Source organism: Canis lupus, chromosome 7, assembly GCF_048164855.1.
Source record: "Canis lupus baileyi chromosome 7, mCanLup2.hap1, whole genome shotgun sequence".
NCBI lineage: Eukaryota > Metazoa > Chordata > Mammalia > Carnivora > Canidae > Canis > Canis lupus.
The window spans coordinates 13,696,038-13,711,130 of record NC_132844.1 but is presented as its reverse complement, the minus strand read 5'-3'; the positions used below and the strand labels follow the sequence as shown (position 1 = coordinate 13,711,130).

The following is a 15,093-nucleotide window of genomic DNA, read 5'->3' as shown; positions in this document are numbered from 1 at the left end:
CAGAGGCTTAAAGCATAAGTAAAACTGAAGGTTAAGAATCTGGTATTTTCTACTTAGTTAATATATTATTTTCACAAGGGTGATGAACTCATACTGACATGTATACCCAAATATTCCCCCAGGATGTCAGTATAAGTGTTATTATAGCTTAAAAGATATAAGACACCATTATTTATTTGGTAATACAAACAGTCTTTTTGGTCCAAACTGTGGGACCTTTCTAACAAACAGCTGCACTTTTAATCATGGCAATAAAACAGAAGCACAACAGTCTCTGTCAAGCTCTGTTGAATCCTACAAAGAAAATGTCATTTTCAGATTCTTGGCTGATATTTATGGTAATAACTGATTTCAGCTCTGAGTTTAACCTTTAAGTTACTTGCGCCATCTTACTTGGAATCTTCAGAAAGGATAAAGTATTTTGGCACTTACATGATAAATAAATGTTATAGATATTAAATTACAGGCAATTTCTTAATTTAAATTTTCTTACTGTATATATGCCTTTAAACTTTCCAAAACTAATTAAATAAAGCAAGGATGTCACTTTAAATATATATCTCCTTAGACAGGAAAATTTTATCATGAAAAGAAATCCTCAGATGAATTGTTCTGAGTGATAAGAGACTACTTCCACTTGCATTTAATCTCATAATATTGGAATAACTTATTTTGATATCCAGTTAAAAATTCATTTAATATAAATAATACTAACTTAGCTAAAGTATATATCATAAAATGAAAGTGTTAATGACTTATTTAGAGTGGTCAGTTTAATACCCAAATGTGGGGGGATCCCTGGGTGGCTCAGCGGTTTGGCGCCTGCCTTTGGCCCAGGGCGTGATCCTGGAGTCCCGGGATCGAGTCCCACGTCAGGCTCCAGGCATGGAGCCTGCTTCTCCCTCCTCCTGTGTCTCTGCCTCTCTCTATGTCTATCATGAATAAATAAATAAATAAATCTTAAAAAAAAATAAAAAATAAAAAATAAACATTTAAAAAAAATACCCAAATGTGCATGCATGCGTGTGTGTGTGTGTGTGTGTGTGTGTATTTCATTGCTTAAGAACATAGTTGGTACTGATCCTGAAGATCAGAAATTGTAAAATACCGATTTAAATTGGTTCCTCTTAAAATTTCTAACATTTTAAAACACAATGTAATATCTTTACCTCATGTCTATAAAATGGAGGATCTGGGAATGATTTATCTATTGGGGAAAGAAGCAATACAGTGGACTTATAAATTACCTCCTTAAACTGAAATTTAAACTTGTTTCGCCACAGGAGATCTGAAGCTCACATAGAAGGGTTCTAAATACATTGAACACACCACTCAAAAGAGTAGGGAAAAGATCCGTGGAAGCCTGCTGAAGAGGAGTTCAGCTGAGGGTGTGCTGGAGGGAGCAGAGTGCTTGGAGAAGAGGCTCCTCATACATAGGGTAGGAAGCGTGTGTGCTTTTTAAAATGACATTTCCAGAACTCAACCCCTGAAGTTTTCATTCATTTGTCTAGGGTGGGAATGGTAATTTGTACATTTCTTAATAGCACCCCAAGTGATTATCAAGCACAAGCAAGACTGAGGACTGTTACCCTTATTTTCCCTACTCACGTCCCAACGCATTGACTAGGTTTTCCTAGTCATCTGTTCTTTAATAGTTTAACACAACCTCCTCTGGAAAGAACAAACTATATTTTACTCAGAAAAACTTATGTTTGAAACATGTATCAAGTTGAAGGTATACATTTAGTTAAGGGGGGTCCCTAAAAGAGAAACGTTTTGCTTGAACCTCTTTTATAGTATGCCAAGATTTCAAAGGATGAGCAAAATATTTCAAGGAAGAAATCATAACACTTATATAATAAAATATGATTATTATATAGATTGCTTAAGAATATATGCTGAGATTTCTTTATACAATGATTTTCCCTGATACATTTAAATTACCTCAACTTATATAACTATTATTTCCATATAATTCTGAAATTTATAAACAATGTAATAGCTTGTTAAGAATGTAAAAAGTGGGCGCCTGGTTGGCTCAGTCGGTTAAGTGTCTGACTTGATTTTGGCTCAGGTCATGATCTCAGGGGCCTTGCATAGGGCTCCCCACTCAGAGAGGAGTCTGTTTCCCCTCTCTTTCCTTCTGTCCTTCTCCACACTAGTCACATACATACTCTATTTTTTAAATAACATATATATATTTTTTTAAATGAAGAATGTAAAAAGCAAGATAGCCTATGTTTGTTTAGTCACTGTTATTTGGACCACTGGATGAAATTTAAACTTGTCTTCTCAAACCTTGGTTGCAGGGAATTAAGTTTAGAAAATGCAATATAAGGTACCTAATAAAATGCAGAGTATTAACTAAAGATATATAAGTCAGTTTGTTTTATCTTTATTAATTTAAACTGTCTTTTATACTACTTTGACATTCATCTTGAAGGAATTTTGAAGTTACTTATATCAAAATAATTCCACCTATTAATATCTCTTAGTAGAAAGACTTAAAGTGTCCCCTTTTCCAGATTAAACAGCAAAACTCAGCTATCGATGTGAGAACAGCTTATATAATTATTACTCAGGCTGAGAATTTACTGATCACCTAAAATGTATCACAGATACCACTATACATTTTCTGTGTGCCAACTCACATCATCTTCAAAATAAATAGTCTGATGAGATAACTGAAATTTAAAGGGGCTATGTAACTGGATCAAATCACAAAATGTGTCAATGGTAAAGGGTGCAACTTAACCTCAGCTATACTTGCCTAACTGGATAAAGTTTGTTTGGCAGGATCATAATTCTAAACTGCTTTGTCCCATCATACCTCGTAGCACAATGCCCTTGTGCATTAATCAGGAGCTCAAGAAATCATTATTGATGACTGATAAGCAATCCAAGCATATTTCCAGAGAAAAATAATGAAAATCTCTATATAAATAGTAACACAATCATATCAAATATTTCTGTTTATTAAAATAGGGCTGTGTAACCACAATATATAGATAGATTGGAAAATATGGACTAAGTCTATTTCTAAAGTGATTTGAAATTCTCACAAGTTAAATTCATCTACCTTTCAGACTTCTGAATTCATTTTAGTTCTAAAATTATCATTCTGGGACAGCACAATATGTTTTAGGCTTTTAATCTCTCTTCTAATTTGTCATAAAGTCAATAAAGTGTAGGTTGTAAAGACTTTTTTTTTTTTAAGACTTTGTTAGAGAGAGAGAGAGAGAGAGAGAGAGAGGGAGATAGCAAGTGAGAGAGCACAAACAGAGGGGAGAAGGAGAAGCAGGCTCCCTGCTGGGCAAGGAGCCCGACATGGGGCTCCATCCTAAGACACCAGAATCAAGACCTGAGCTGAAGGCAAAAGCCCAACTGACTGAGCCACCCAGGCGCCCCAAAAAGTTAGTTCTTTTGTTAGATTACGCCTAGCTAGAGTCGCAGATCTTGGTTATAACTCTAGTTAAGCAGTTTTGTTTTTATTTTTGAAGCAGTTGATGCCTTTATCCTAGTTAGTAGTTTGCAAGTTCCCAGTGAACTTTATAATACTATAATCCTGAAGAAGTTCAGGGCATATAGACAAAATTAATTCTTCTTTTTAAGGAAAAATATAGATAGAATTTCCCTTCTAATGAGACCTAGCTGTGTCATGTATTTGAACTATAGAGTACTTTCATAACAAGTAAACATTACTTTTTAATCATATAATTTAATTGCTGGAAGTCACAAAAATATTTAGAACTTTATAAGAAAGCTACTGAATAGGTCACATTTTTACTTATTTAAGCCCTTACTGACTTTCATAACAGAAGATAATCTACATCAAAAGTATGATTTTCACACACAGCAGACGAAATACTTTAAAATCCCTAATTACGTCTGAGAGTAAGCTGAGAAATTCTTAAGGTTTTCCTTATGGTTTTGCATAGTAATACTTCACATAATATTCTCACCAGAAAACAGTGGCCCTGTGACAGTGACCAAATTTTTAAACTAGAAATACTATTTTAGGGACACCTTGGAGGCTCGGTAGTTGAGCATCTGCCTTCAGCTCAGGTCATGATGCTAGGGTTCTAGGATCAAGTCCTGCATTAGGCTCTCCACAGGGAGCCTGCTTCTCCCTTTGCCTATGTATCTGCTTCTCTCTGTGTGTCTCTCATGAATAAATAATTAAAAAAAAAACTTCAGAAATACCATTTTACAGTTTCTATAGTAAAATTAGTATGATAGACAAGACATAGTCTCTACTGTTCCTTTCTCCTTACACCCCATACTAGCTCTATTACTTTAAAAACACATTGGTGGGCAGCCCAGGTGGCTCAGCAGTTTAGTGCCGCCTTCAGCCCAGGGAAGGGCTGACTCAGCCTGACTGAGTCCCACGTCAGGCTCCCTGCATGGAGCCTGTTTCTCCTCTCTGCCTCTCTCTCTCTGTCTCTCATGAATAAATAAATGAAATTTTTAAAAAAATAAAAACAAAAAACCCTGCTTTATCAGAAAAAAAAAAAAAAAGAAAAAGAAACACATTGGTAAATTCATGGTCACTGTTCAGATAAAGACCAATTCTCCGAGAACACAGTAGTCAAGAAACAACTCAGTCTCATGCTCTCCAAGAAATTAACATTAACAGCTATAGCCTGTACTAATCCCTCTGTCTTCTATATGACTAAATTTGCACCACTGATTTTGTACTTAGTGCATTCCATAGTATATTATTTGTAAATACTCACCATAGATGTCTTTTTTTATGTCCCTAGCTATGTTGCAAGCTCACTGTAGACAGAGCAAACATACCTATTTCTGTTTTCATTTTTAACAATGTCAAGTTATAGGTATAGGAAAAATGTAAAATCCTTTTTCTTTCCTTCCTCATTTTGACTGCTGACATTAAATAGATTATAGAATAAAAAAATGAACAAGAAGTTACCAAAAAAGCTTTATTTGGAAACATGATAAAATTGGATTGGAAATCCCAAGGGCAAAGGGAAGATCTTATTAGCAGCCAGAGAGAAAGCTTACTTAAAAAAAAAAAAAAAAAAATCACAATTAGATTGATTGCAGATGTCTCAAAAGCAAGAATGGAAAGAAAATGTTATAATAATATCTTTAATGTTTTAATATAGGATGTGATAGAGTAATATCTTTAGTGTGCTAAGAGAAAATAACTATAAACCTAGAATTCTATTAAAAGCAAATATATCTTTAAAAAATAAGGTAAAATAAAGACATTTTAGATTAACAGAAATTAGAGATTTTTGCCAGTAGCAGATTCTCACTAAAGAAAATTCAGGCAAGGAAAAGTTACAGAACATGAATGCACTGATGGAATTAAAAAACAGTGAGCAAAATACATAGTAAAACCAAATAAGTACTGACTATAAAACAATAATAACAGTAACAATAATATCTGACATAAAAATTAAAACAAGGTAGAACTAAAATACATAACAACAATATCAAAGAAGCTTGGGAAGGGAATGATTAGAAAGTAAGAGTTTTAACAACCTTATTTATAGTATTTTTAGATTTCATTTGATGCCTAGAAGAGGGAAAAAAGAACCAACTTTTCAGGTACCTAACTCTGGAGGGAATAAAATTCTTTTTTTTTTTTTTTAATAAAGTTCTTATATGGCTCTGTTCTATTGGGGTTTCTCAGCCTTTGCAATATTGATACTTTGAGAATTCTTTGTTCTGAGAGGCTATTATGTGCACCTTGGAATGTTTAGTAGCAGCTTGCTTCTATTTACAAAGTGACAGTAGCAACCTCCAAGTTATGACAACCAAAAGTGTCTCCAAATATTGCCAAACATCTTTTAGGAAGGATGCAGGCAGGGAGGCTGCCCAGTGAAAACCACTATTGTAGGAAAAGAATGGTGGAATCAACTTCTTTTTCTTTTCTCATTTTATTTAAGACCTAAATTCGAAGTGTACAGATCTGACTTTTCTGATAATTTATCATTGTGAAAACAGAATTATTTCCTTTCTTTGATAACGACTTATTTGAGAATTCAATAAACTATTGGCCTCCCTCAGAGAAAAGGGGAAAACACACCTTTTACCTTGCTATAATTCCCAATTTCCAGAGTTACCTGCTGCTTTTGGTTCAAAAAGATAAAATCCATAATTAAGCCCTGAAGATTCTATTAAAACACAAGGATTTTGTGAATTTTCATGGAATAATAATTCTCAACTGCAACAGCTTCATGTCCTACCTTCATTCTCTTAGAGTAATGTTTCTCCACTTGGGAGATATTTTTATTGTAAAAAAATAATAATCATCATCAGAAAAAGAGAGTTTGATAGCTCCAGAGACCAGCAGAGTCTCCTTTAAGTCTTTGTTGAATGCTCACTAGCACAAGCATATGAGAAAAGTGCCCAAGGTATGGAGAAGAACCACTTAAATGGGTTAGAGGAAGCAAACTCATACCTCACCCTCTGGAGTCTGGAACAGCTCTCATTTTTACCAACCAACGTGGAAAACCTCTTATTTAACTGGGAATTATGCAGAGTACTCTACTCAGAAGAGCTGTGTCTCAGTAATGAGGCAAAACTAGCCTTTAAATGCTGCATGCCCACCTAAGAAATTTTAGAAGCAAGACCTGAAGAGGTCAAACTGACCCAAGGTAACTTAACAATATCCCAGAAGAAAACTCAAGGATGTTTGTAAGAATACAAAATATCCACTATTAAACAAGGAAATCACAATGTCTGCTTTATTTCTTGTTGATTTTTTAAAAGATTTTTCTTTATCATTGGTTTTAGGCAGTTTGATTATGATGTGACTTTGAATTAGCTTTCTGTCCTTGTATAAGAAGTTACCAAAAATTTAGTGACTTAAAACATACATTTATTATCTCAAAGTTCTGGAAGTCTGATTTGGGAGGGCTTGAAGGGGGTTCTCTGTTCAGGGTTTCATAATGGTGAATCTATTGTTCTGGCCAGGCCGACCTCTTATTTGGAAGCTCTGAGGAAGGATTCCCTTAATAAGCTCATTCAGATCGTTGGCAAAATCCACATCCTTGGAGTTGTAGAACTGAGGTTCCTAATTCTTTGCTGTCCATTATTCTTTGCTCCTAAAGACTACCCACATTCCTCGGCATATGGCCTATTCTATCTTCACAGCCAACAAGGGAGTATCAAATTTCCTATGTGCTCTAAATCTCTGATCTCTATTGACAATGAAAACGTCTTTGACTTGAGTCAGAGCATAAAGGGTAACCTGATAGGTACGTAAGTATAAAAAAATGTTTTTGTTATTATTATATATCTTAATATGTTTTTTAAAAAGATTTATTTGAGAAAGAAAGAGCACACAGAAGCAGAGGGAAAGAGACTCTTAAGCACACTCTGTGCTGAGCGAGGATGGAGCTCAGTGGGGCTCATTCTCATGACCCTTAGATCACAACCTGAGTCAAAACCAAGAGTTGATGCTTAACCAAGTACACAATCCAGGTGCCCCTAGATATCTTACTATCTTAAAAAGACTGCTAAAGCAAAAAGGATAACAACATATTGTGGAGTTTATAAAGATATACAAGTAATCTACATCTACATGTTTGCTCATTTCTTTGTTTTGGTGGTATTATGTGTTAAAAAATCTAGCAAATACATCAGAATCAGTATTCTCATGGCTTCAATCTCCAAGTGAAGGTAAGCATTTATCAAGAGAAACAACTATTGATAAAATGGTTAGAAATTTAATTTGTGCTACATCATTTCTTTCCCCATGAAATTTATGGAATTTTCTTTACTAAGATCCATATCAGTTTAAAAAAGATTGTAAGCACACTCTTAAACTTTCAACTTTATATTTTGTTATTATTACTTGATACCACCTCTTAAAAAGGCAGTGAGTGATTCAACGCCATGGTTCTGATGAAACTGATGATATGCTTGACAGTGTAAGAACCAGCCTTGTGGGATACTTCAGGAAAGGGTTATTTGGGGGCATGTCAAGGTTTTAGCAACATTTCATCCTTTTCAAACTGGTCTCATGAGAAAGATCCACACTTTGAAGTATTTCTCTGGATGCTTCTTTTGTTTTCTTGCCTTTATAATCTGATTGAATCAAACTCTCAATAAATTCCTTGGCGTTAGGATCCTCAACCTCAGGTTCAGAAAAGTAAAATAGAGGAAAAGTAGGTGTTTGTTTGTTTTCTTTTAATTCTATTTCACTTTTTTCCAAATGTCTCTCTTGAATAACCACAATGACTGCTTTCTTTAGTTTCTATAAAACTAATAACTAATTATAAATAATTAGAAACCACTCTAGATGATCTCAATCAAGCGACTATAAATTTAGTTCTCTCTTATCGTGTAGGATAGTATTCAATACTATTCTATATGTGTTTGGAATGAAAGAATAACTGAATAACATAAATGAATACAGATTTATTTACTAAATATAATTTCCTAAGTAACAATAAGTCTTTTCATTTTATCCACACTCTGACTTCACAGCATTTTCATTACATTTTTAAAGTTAACATTTTAGCTAAAATGTATTAAGTATCTAATAATCTTCAGTGTTTAACATAAATTAATAAATTTAATCCTCACAATTAAACTATGAGGTAAGTACTATTATCCCAATTTTACAAATGAAACTGGATCCCAGACGACAGTAATTTGCCCAGAGTCTCATAGCCAGAAAGTGAGGGAGTCAAGTCAAACTAGGCTAGCTTGGTATCAGAGGCCCTGCTTCCTCACAAGTGTGGTTTTTTTGTCTCCTGAACTTCACATGTGCAAACCTTTCTTTTTCTTCTATTCCTCAGCTTGGTAAATCACACTACCACTTACCCATGATGCCCTGGACATCATTCTAGATTCAAACAAAACTTTAGATGTCAGTATAAAGTCTTCTCTCTGCTTCATCCCCTCCCATTTAATCATTTATCAGATCTTATATACTATAGTGCCTAAATGATTCTCTTAATCCCATTTCTCATATTGGCTGCCACTTTCTTAATTTAGGTGCTTAGCATTTCTCTCTTGAGCAGCAGCTCTATTCTCAACTTTCAACTTTGCATTGCAACCAGGACAAAATTATCTGATGTGACATTCAGTCAGGAGAGGATTATACCTATGGTTCCATAGGACTGTTAGAAATGCCATACAATTATGAATTCAGTGAAAAGAGAAAGATACCATCTTCAAGAGTACTATTCCTGATACATAAAGATCCTACCTTGTATAAAAATGATCCAAGCCAACGGAAGTATCCACTGAAAACATTCTGCTAACGCCTATATTTTTTCCCCGAGGTCTAAATTACTACTCATGCTAATGACATCTGGTTGGATCGTTATCTAGAGTGGCATAACATTCATTATGTACTTAAAATAACATATTGCATTTGAACGTATTATTATCCAATTATCATTACTGCTACGGAAGTGCAAAGTAAAACCACAATGGGAAACACCATACTCGGTCAAAATGGTTAAAATAAAAATATAAATATAAGTAAAATATTAAAATATAAATTAAATAGTAATATTAGGTTACATGGCAGACAGACATTAAGGTTGTAGATGGCATTAATCCATTTAAGGAAAACTCCTACACCTATAATTTAAATTAAAATGAACAAAGTATTTATTTAGAAATAAATATGAAAGAAAAATAAGCCCGATTCATTCATTATGAATGTGGTAAACTTCTACGGCCCATTGAAAAAGTATCCAGAAGCATAAACTATACTGAACGCTGTGCTCTAGTAGTTTTAGAGAGCATCATTATATTGAGGAGAGTGCTAGTCTGACTTGAGTATTTAAAGTTACTTGAATGACTTTTAGTAATAGGGCACTGTTAACTAAATTGTAATACAGACTAATGACTAACTTTATAATCAGATATCCTTGAGATCTGATTTATTGGATTGTCTGCAAAGGGAAGTGAAAACTGTTCAGATGACCTTTTAAAATGTATTCGGAAACATCTTAATTAGGGTTTGTATTTGTCAGAATTTAGTTTTGCATATAATTTACTTGAGTCAAATCTGTGAAATGTAATTGAGGCCAAACTGAAGTTCTTGGTGATCTATATCTGGGTCACCTTTTAAGGGTCCTTACAAGTTTACATTGCACTGTTTGAATTACAGTGAGTATACAGAGTCTCCAGTATAGTCTAGATTGGCACTACTTGGTAAGTTTATTGACAGGAAAGATTATTTTTCTACTTAGTTTTATAATTAAACTTCCTCAAATTCTGACAATTTAAATATAAGTAAAAATTATAATCCTTTCCTAAAACTAATTTATTACAAAACTCTAAAAGTTCAGGAAAATGATAAATCACAAACAGAACAGTCAATTTAAAAAAGTATAAAAATAAATTAAGAAATATTTTATTTTGAGATAAAGAAAATGTGGCAAAATTTTAACAAATGGCAAACTGAGGAAGGATATATGGATAATACTATTCATGCAACTTTTCCATAGGTTTGAAATTATTCAAAATTCAGAAGTTGAGAAAAATAAAGAAAATAGTTTCGAATTTGATCCCCTCCTCAAATAGTATTCTATTGTTTTACAGGTTGACCATTTGATATATCAATACATGAATCCTTTAAAACAGTTTAAGCCACGCTACATAGGTTAAACCAAATATTAGCTGAAAGAACAAAAACAAACATGAAACTATAGAAATATATATACAAAGATATGTTTAATGTGTGAAGGAATGAATTTTTAACACTTAAACTCCCCTGGGGTGCCTGAGTAGCTCAGCTGGTTGATTCCTGATTTTGGTTCAAATCATGATGTGGGGTCTTGGGATTGAGCCCTGGGTAAGCTCTGATCTAGAGTCAGATTGTCCCTCTCCCTCTGCTCCTCCCCTGTTTGCACTTTCTTTTCTCTCAAATAAATAAATAAAATCTTTAAAAAAAAAAAAACCTTTAACAACTCTACTGTACCTCTTTAGTAAACAGCTCCATATATCCTCTGTACTGTATCAGCCAACTACCAACTTTTAAAAATAATTTTCCTAAACAAATCTATTCATAAAACATACCAAGCACCAAAAATATCAATTTTTTTATAAAATGATCATTTTGGGGTGCCTAGGTGGCTCAGTCAGTTAAGCATTTGACTCTTGATTTTGGCTCAGGTTGTGATCTCAGGGTTGAGAGATCAAGCCCTGTGTGGACCTCTACACTCAAGGGGGTGTCTGTTTGAGATTCTTTCCCTCTCCTCCTTCCCCCAATCATTTATGTGCTCTCTCTAAAAATAAATAAATAAATCTTTAAAAGAAAGAAAGAAAATGATCATCTCACCTCATCTAAGTCTTGGATATACACTGGTTTTTCCTCAAAGCCAATTGGCATTGGTTCACTATAGGGAATCTTTACTTCTTCATACATTTTGTTATTCTCTCTTTGGATTCCTTCTGGTAAAATCATCTATAAAAATAAAAATTAAAAATAAAATAAAAAAATTGCTTTGGTAAAGATTCTTTAATTAGAAACAGAGAGAGGGAGAGAAAGAACACTACTGGCTTTAGATGTAGCACTGGTATATAAGTACAGCTAATTTAAAGAAAAGTCTAAAAACAAAAAAAACACACAAATTATTGATATAAAGAATCTCTCATATAAAACACCTATTTTGCTGATGAATTTCAAGTATATATTTATTAGTCTCCTGAAGACAAATGTGCAGCTAGGAAAAATGTGCAATATACAGTGTAAAGACCAAAAAGTAATGCAACCACTAAAACTCTAGAATACAGGTTCCATAAATAACAGAAGAGAAGAGAACAAATATATTTTGAATACCTACTGTATGTCAAGTACTTTATATACACTACTTTAAATCATTTAACCCAATATTTTAAAATTAAAGTTAGCATAGTATATCAACTAGTATAAGAGTCACAAAAGAAACAGGGAAAATCTCTGTGCTATTTCCTCAGAATAGAGATATATTATCCCAAAGTGGTCATATACCAATGACATACCTTTGCACCAGCAATGAATGCTGATGTTCTCATGGCTTCAGCCTGGGAATCATAAACATGGGGATAACGTATTTTTTCAACATCCGTGTCTCTTTGCCTGCTCAGAATTGGAACACTTCTAGCATTCAGAAGTGCCTGCTCTCTGTAAACCAAAAATAATGGGATAAATCCGAAATTTTTATCCTGCAAAATATATATTAAAATAGTCATTATAATAACTATTTCAGGTAGCCTTCCAATATAAAGAAGAAATTAAATTACATGAAGAAAGATATTAGCAATCCTGAAATTTTCTGTGTAACTACATAGGAATTAATACATTTTTTTAGGCACTATTTTTAGATAGCATCATCTGGTAAGTTTAATTTAATGTTCTTTATTCATAATTTTGTTTGTCACTATCCAAAAATGTTTAACAAGGTATAAATTCCTTTTTAAGAATAGGATTCAATATTTAAAAGAACAAGTATCATAATGCCTTCATTTCTTTTTCCTCCTTCTTAATCCTAAATAACAAGAGGAAAAGTATTCTTACTAAGCTAGGCAAAAAAGGAAAAAAAAAAAAAAAAAGTCTCAAAATAAATTGGTGTAGGCTCCACAAGTTTTGACCTAATGGTGTATGCATAGCACCTAGAAATAGCTTATCTCTAAAATCCAAATCTCTCAACCTATATAGCTGCAACCAAGAATATTTTAATTAAGAAGATCACTGCTTTCATATCCCAGAAAATTAGGTTTTCATATAACAAAATTCTGTTCTTATAAGAAAACATGACTAGAACCATCTAAATTGTTTAAACTAAAAAAAATGATGACACATAACAGTAGCAATTATGAAAGAAGCATTTTTCAGCTTCTGATTTTTATTACCTTTGTATTCTCAGTTCCTTAGGATCAAAGCACATAAGTCCTTCTGCAATGTCTCCATCTTCTCCAGCCTTTCTTTCTCGTCTAGCAATCCTTTTTTCTTCACGGCGATATTGTTTCATTAATTGTTTTTCTTGTTCAGACTGAATAGTAACTTGACAACCATAATTAGGTTTAGCATTTTCTCCTAAAATTTTTTTGCAATTGTCTACAAAGAAAATTTAAGAAATATCATGTTTTATAAATTTAGCTTTTATGGAAACCATTTTTCCTCTTCGCCAAAATATAAGTACAATGCTCTAATAATTCATTAAAAAACAAAACTGTCACATTCAATTGTATGTTTTAAGGAGAGGTTTTTAAAATATGGTATCTAAGTGATACTAACACAGTGTTTTAAGAAAAGCCAGCAGATATATTCTTTATGCAGATTATACAGTTTAGCATTATAAACTCTTAAATAAAACACCAAGAACTTTAAAAAATCAGTTTTATAATTTTGAAATTATTCATTTATATAATTTTAATATAATATCAATACTAAGTAGCACCTACTGTTAACACAATAATAAAATATATTTTTTACATATTAGATATACTTTTCCCTATGTAAGAGGCCTTACTGTGTTAAACCGAATATATGTCACTACTTATTTACATATAAAATAAAATTTATTAACACTAGTTCAGGATATATTTGTAAGATAACCAAGGCAAATAAAGATTATGATCCACCTTTTCATGAAAACAAAGTTTATTATTTATTTATTTAAAGATTTTTATTTATTTATTCATGAAAGACACAGAAAGAAAGGCAGAGACGTAGGCAGAGGAAGAAGCAGGCTCCCTGCTGGGAGCCTGATGTGGGACTTGATCCCAGGACCTTGGGATCACAACCTGTGCCAAAGGCAGACGTTCAGCCACTGAGCTAACCAGATGCCCTAAAACAGAGTTAAAAAAAAAAAAAAATTGGAAGACAGCCAGAACCACTAAGAATCAGCTCAATGTTTACAAGGTACAATTTAAACCTAAGATTTGGTCAACTCAATATTAAGGACATTTTTTTCTTCCATCAGGATTATCTTCTATGTTTAATTAAATGTTACCAAGTAGTAGTATCTTGGCTTACTACAGCCCTAAAAGAACTGATAGGAATGTTGCTGAAAGCAATCCAAATCAATACACATTTATCGTATTGAGAACCTGCTAATTCTAGGCACTGCTAAGCTAGGAAGACAATGAAGAATGAGATTTGCTCCATACCCTGAAGGAGCACAGTGCAGTTATTTTATCAAACTCCAAGATCCTACACAGAACAAAGAAGAAATTAAGTGAAGCATCAAGATGGGAAAATTAGTTTTTTAATTCATCTAAGCTTCAGTCAGGCTACAGTTCAACAGAAACTTTAAATGTGTGTATTTGTTTATATACATGTGTATAAGTACATGTGTACAGAGGATAACAATGAAAGGAGAGAAAGAAAGCAAAATGTTAGTGACTAGCAAAACCCACATGAAGGGTATGCAAGTAAGTATTCACTGTATTATCCTTGCACATTTATTACAAGTTGAAAGGTTTGAAAGTTTTCAAAATAAAAAAGTTGAAAAGAAATTATAATATTACTTAGCCCATAGTAAATACTATATGTACTTGCTTTAAAAAAAAATTCTACTCAAATCTCCAGCAAGAAAAAAATGCCATACCTAAATATCAACAGAATCTCTACCATAATAACCTATTTATGGTATTGATATTTGTTTCATAATCTGCCATAGCTAAAATCTACTTTAAAAAGTGGTATCATGGGATGCCTGGGTGGCTCCGAGGTTGAGCGTCTATCTTTGGCTCAGGCTGTGATCCTGGGGTCCTGGGATCAAGTCCTGCATCGGGTACCCCTCAGGGAGCCTGCTTCTCCCTCTGTCTACATCTCTGCCTCTTTCTGTGCGTGTCTCATGAATAAAGAAATAAAATCATAAATAAATAAGTAAGTAAATAAATAAATAAATAATCACTAAATTATATAAATAGGCTAAAGGATATTAAAAGCATAATTATATAAAAAGATTTGCAAACCAATGGATCTTTCCATTACATTAGAATTACCACTGAATACTTTCTTACCTTGAAGAGCCTGCAACTTATGGTCATTTGAAGAATTAAGAAATCTATCCACAATTGTAATTCTATTCTGGAGTAGTTTCTCAATAAGTTCAAGTCCATCAGGTCCCAGCAGTTCAAACAGCTTAAACAAGAAAAAAGAGT

At 33.1% G+C, this 15,093-nt stretch overlaps 1 protein-coding gene across 7 annotated transcripts in view; it reads right to left on the bottom strand.

Annotated features, from left to right (window-relative positions):
- The window catches only part of ASCC3 (activating signal cointegrator 1 complex subunit 3), a 335,529-nt gene that overhangs the window by 258,923 nt on the left and 61,513 nt on the right, over nucleotides 1-15,093 (bottom strand). For all 7 annotated transcript variants that reach the window (XM_072831965.1, XM_072831969.1, XM_072831971.1 and 4 more), the window contains exons 5-8: nucleotides 14,953-15,073; nucleotides 12,835-13,039; nucleotides 11,965-12,106; nucleotides 11,282-11,407 (exon numbers count right to left, since the gene is read on the bottom strand). In XM_072831965.1, the coding sequence (XP_072688066.1) occupies nucleotides 11,282-11,407; nucleotides 11,965-12,106; nucleotides 12,835-13,039; nucleotides 14,953-15,073 (594 nt within the window). The remainder of the gene's footprint in view (nucleotides 1-11,281; nucleotides 11,408-11,964; nucleotides 12,107-12,834; nucleotides 13,040-14,952; nucleotides 15,074-15,093) is intronic.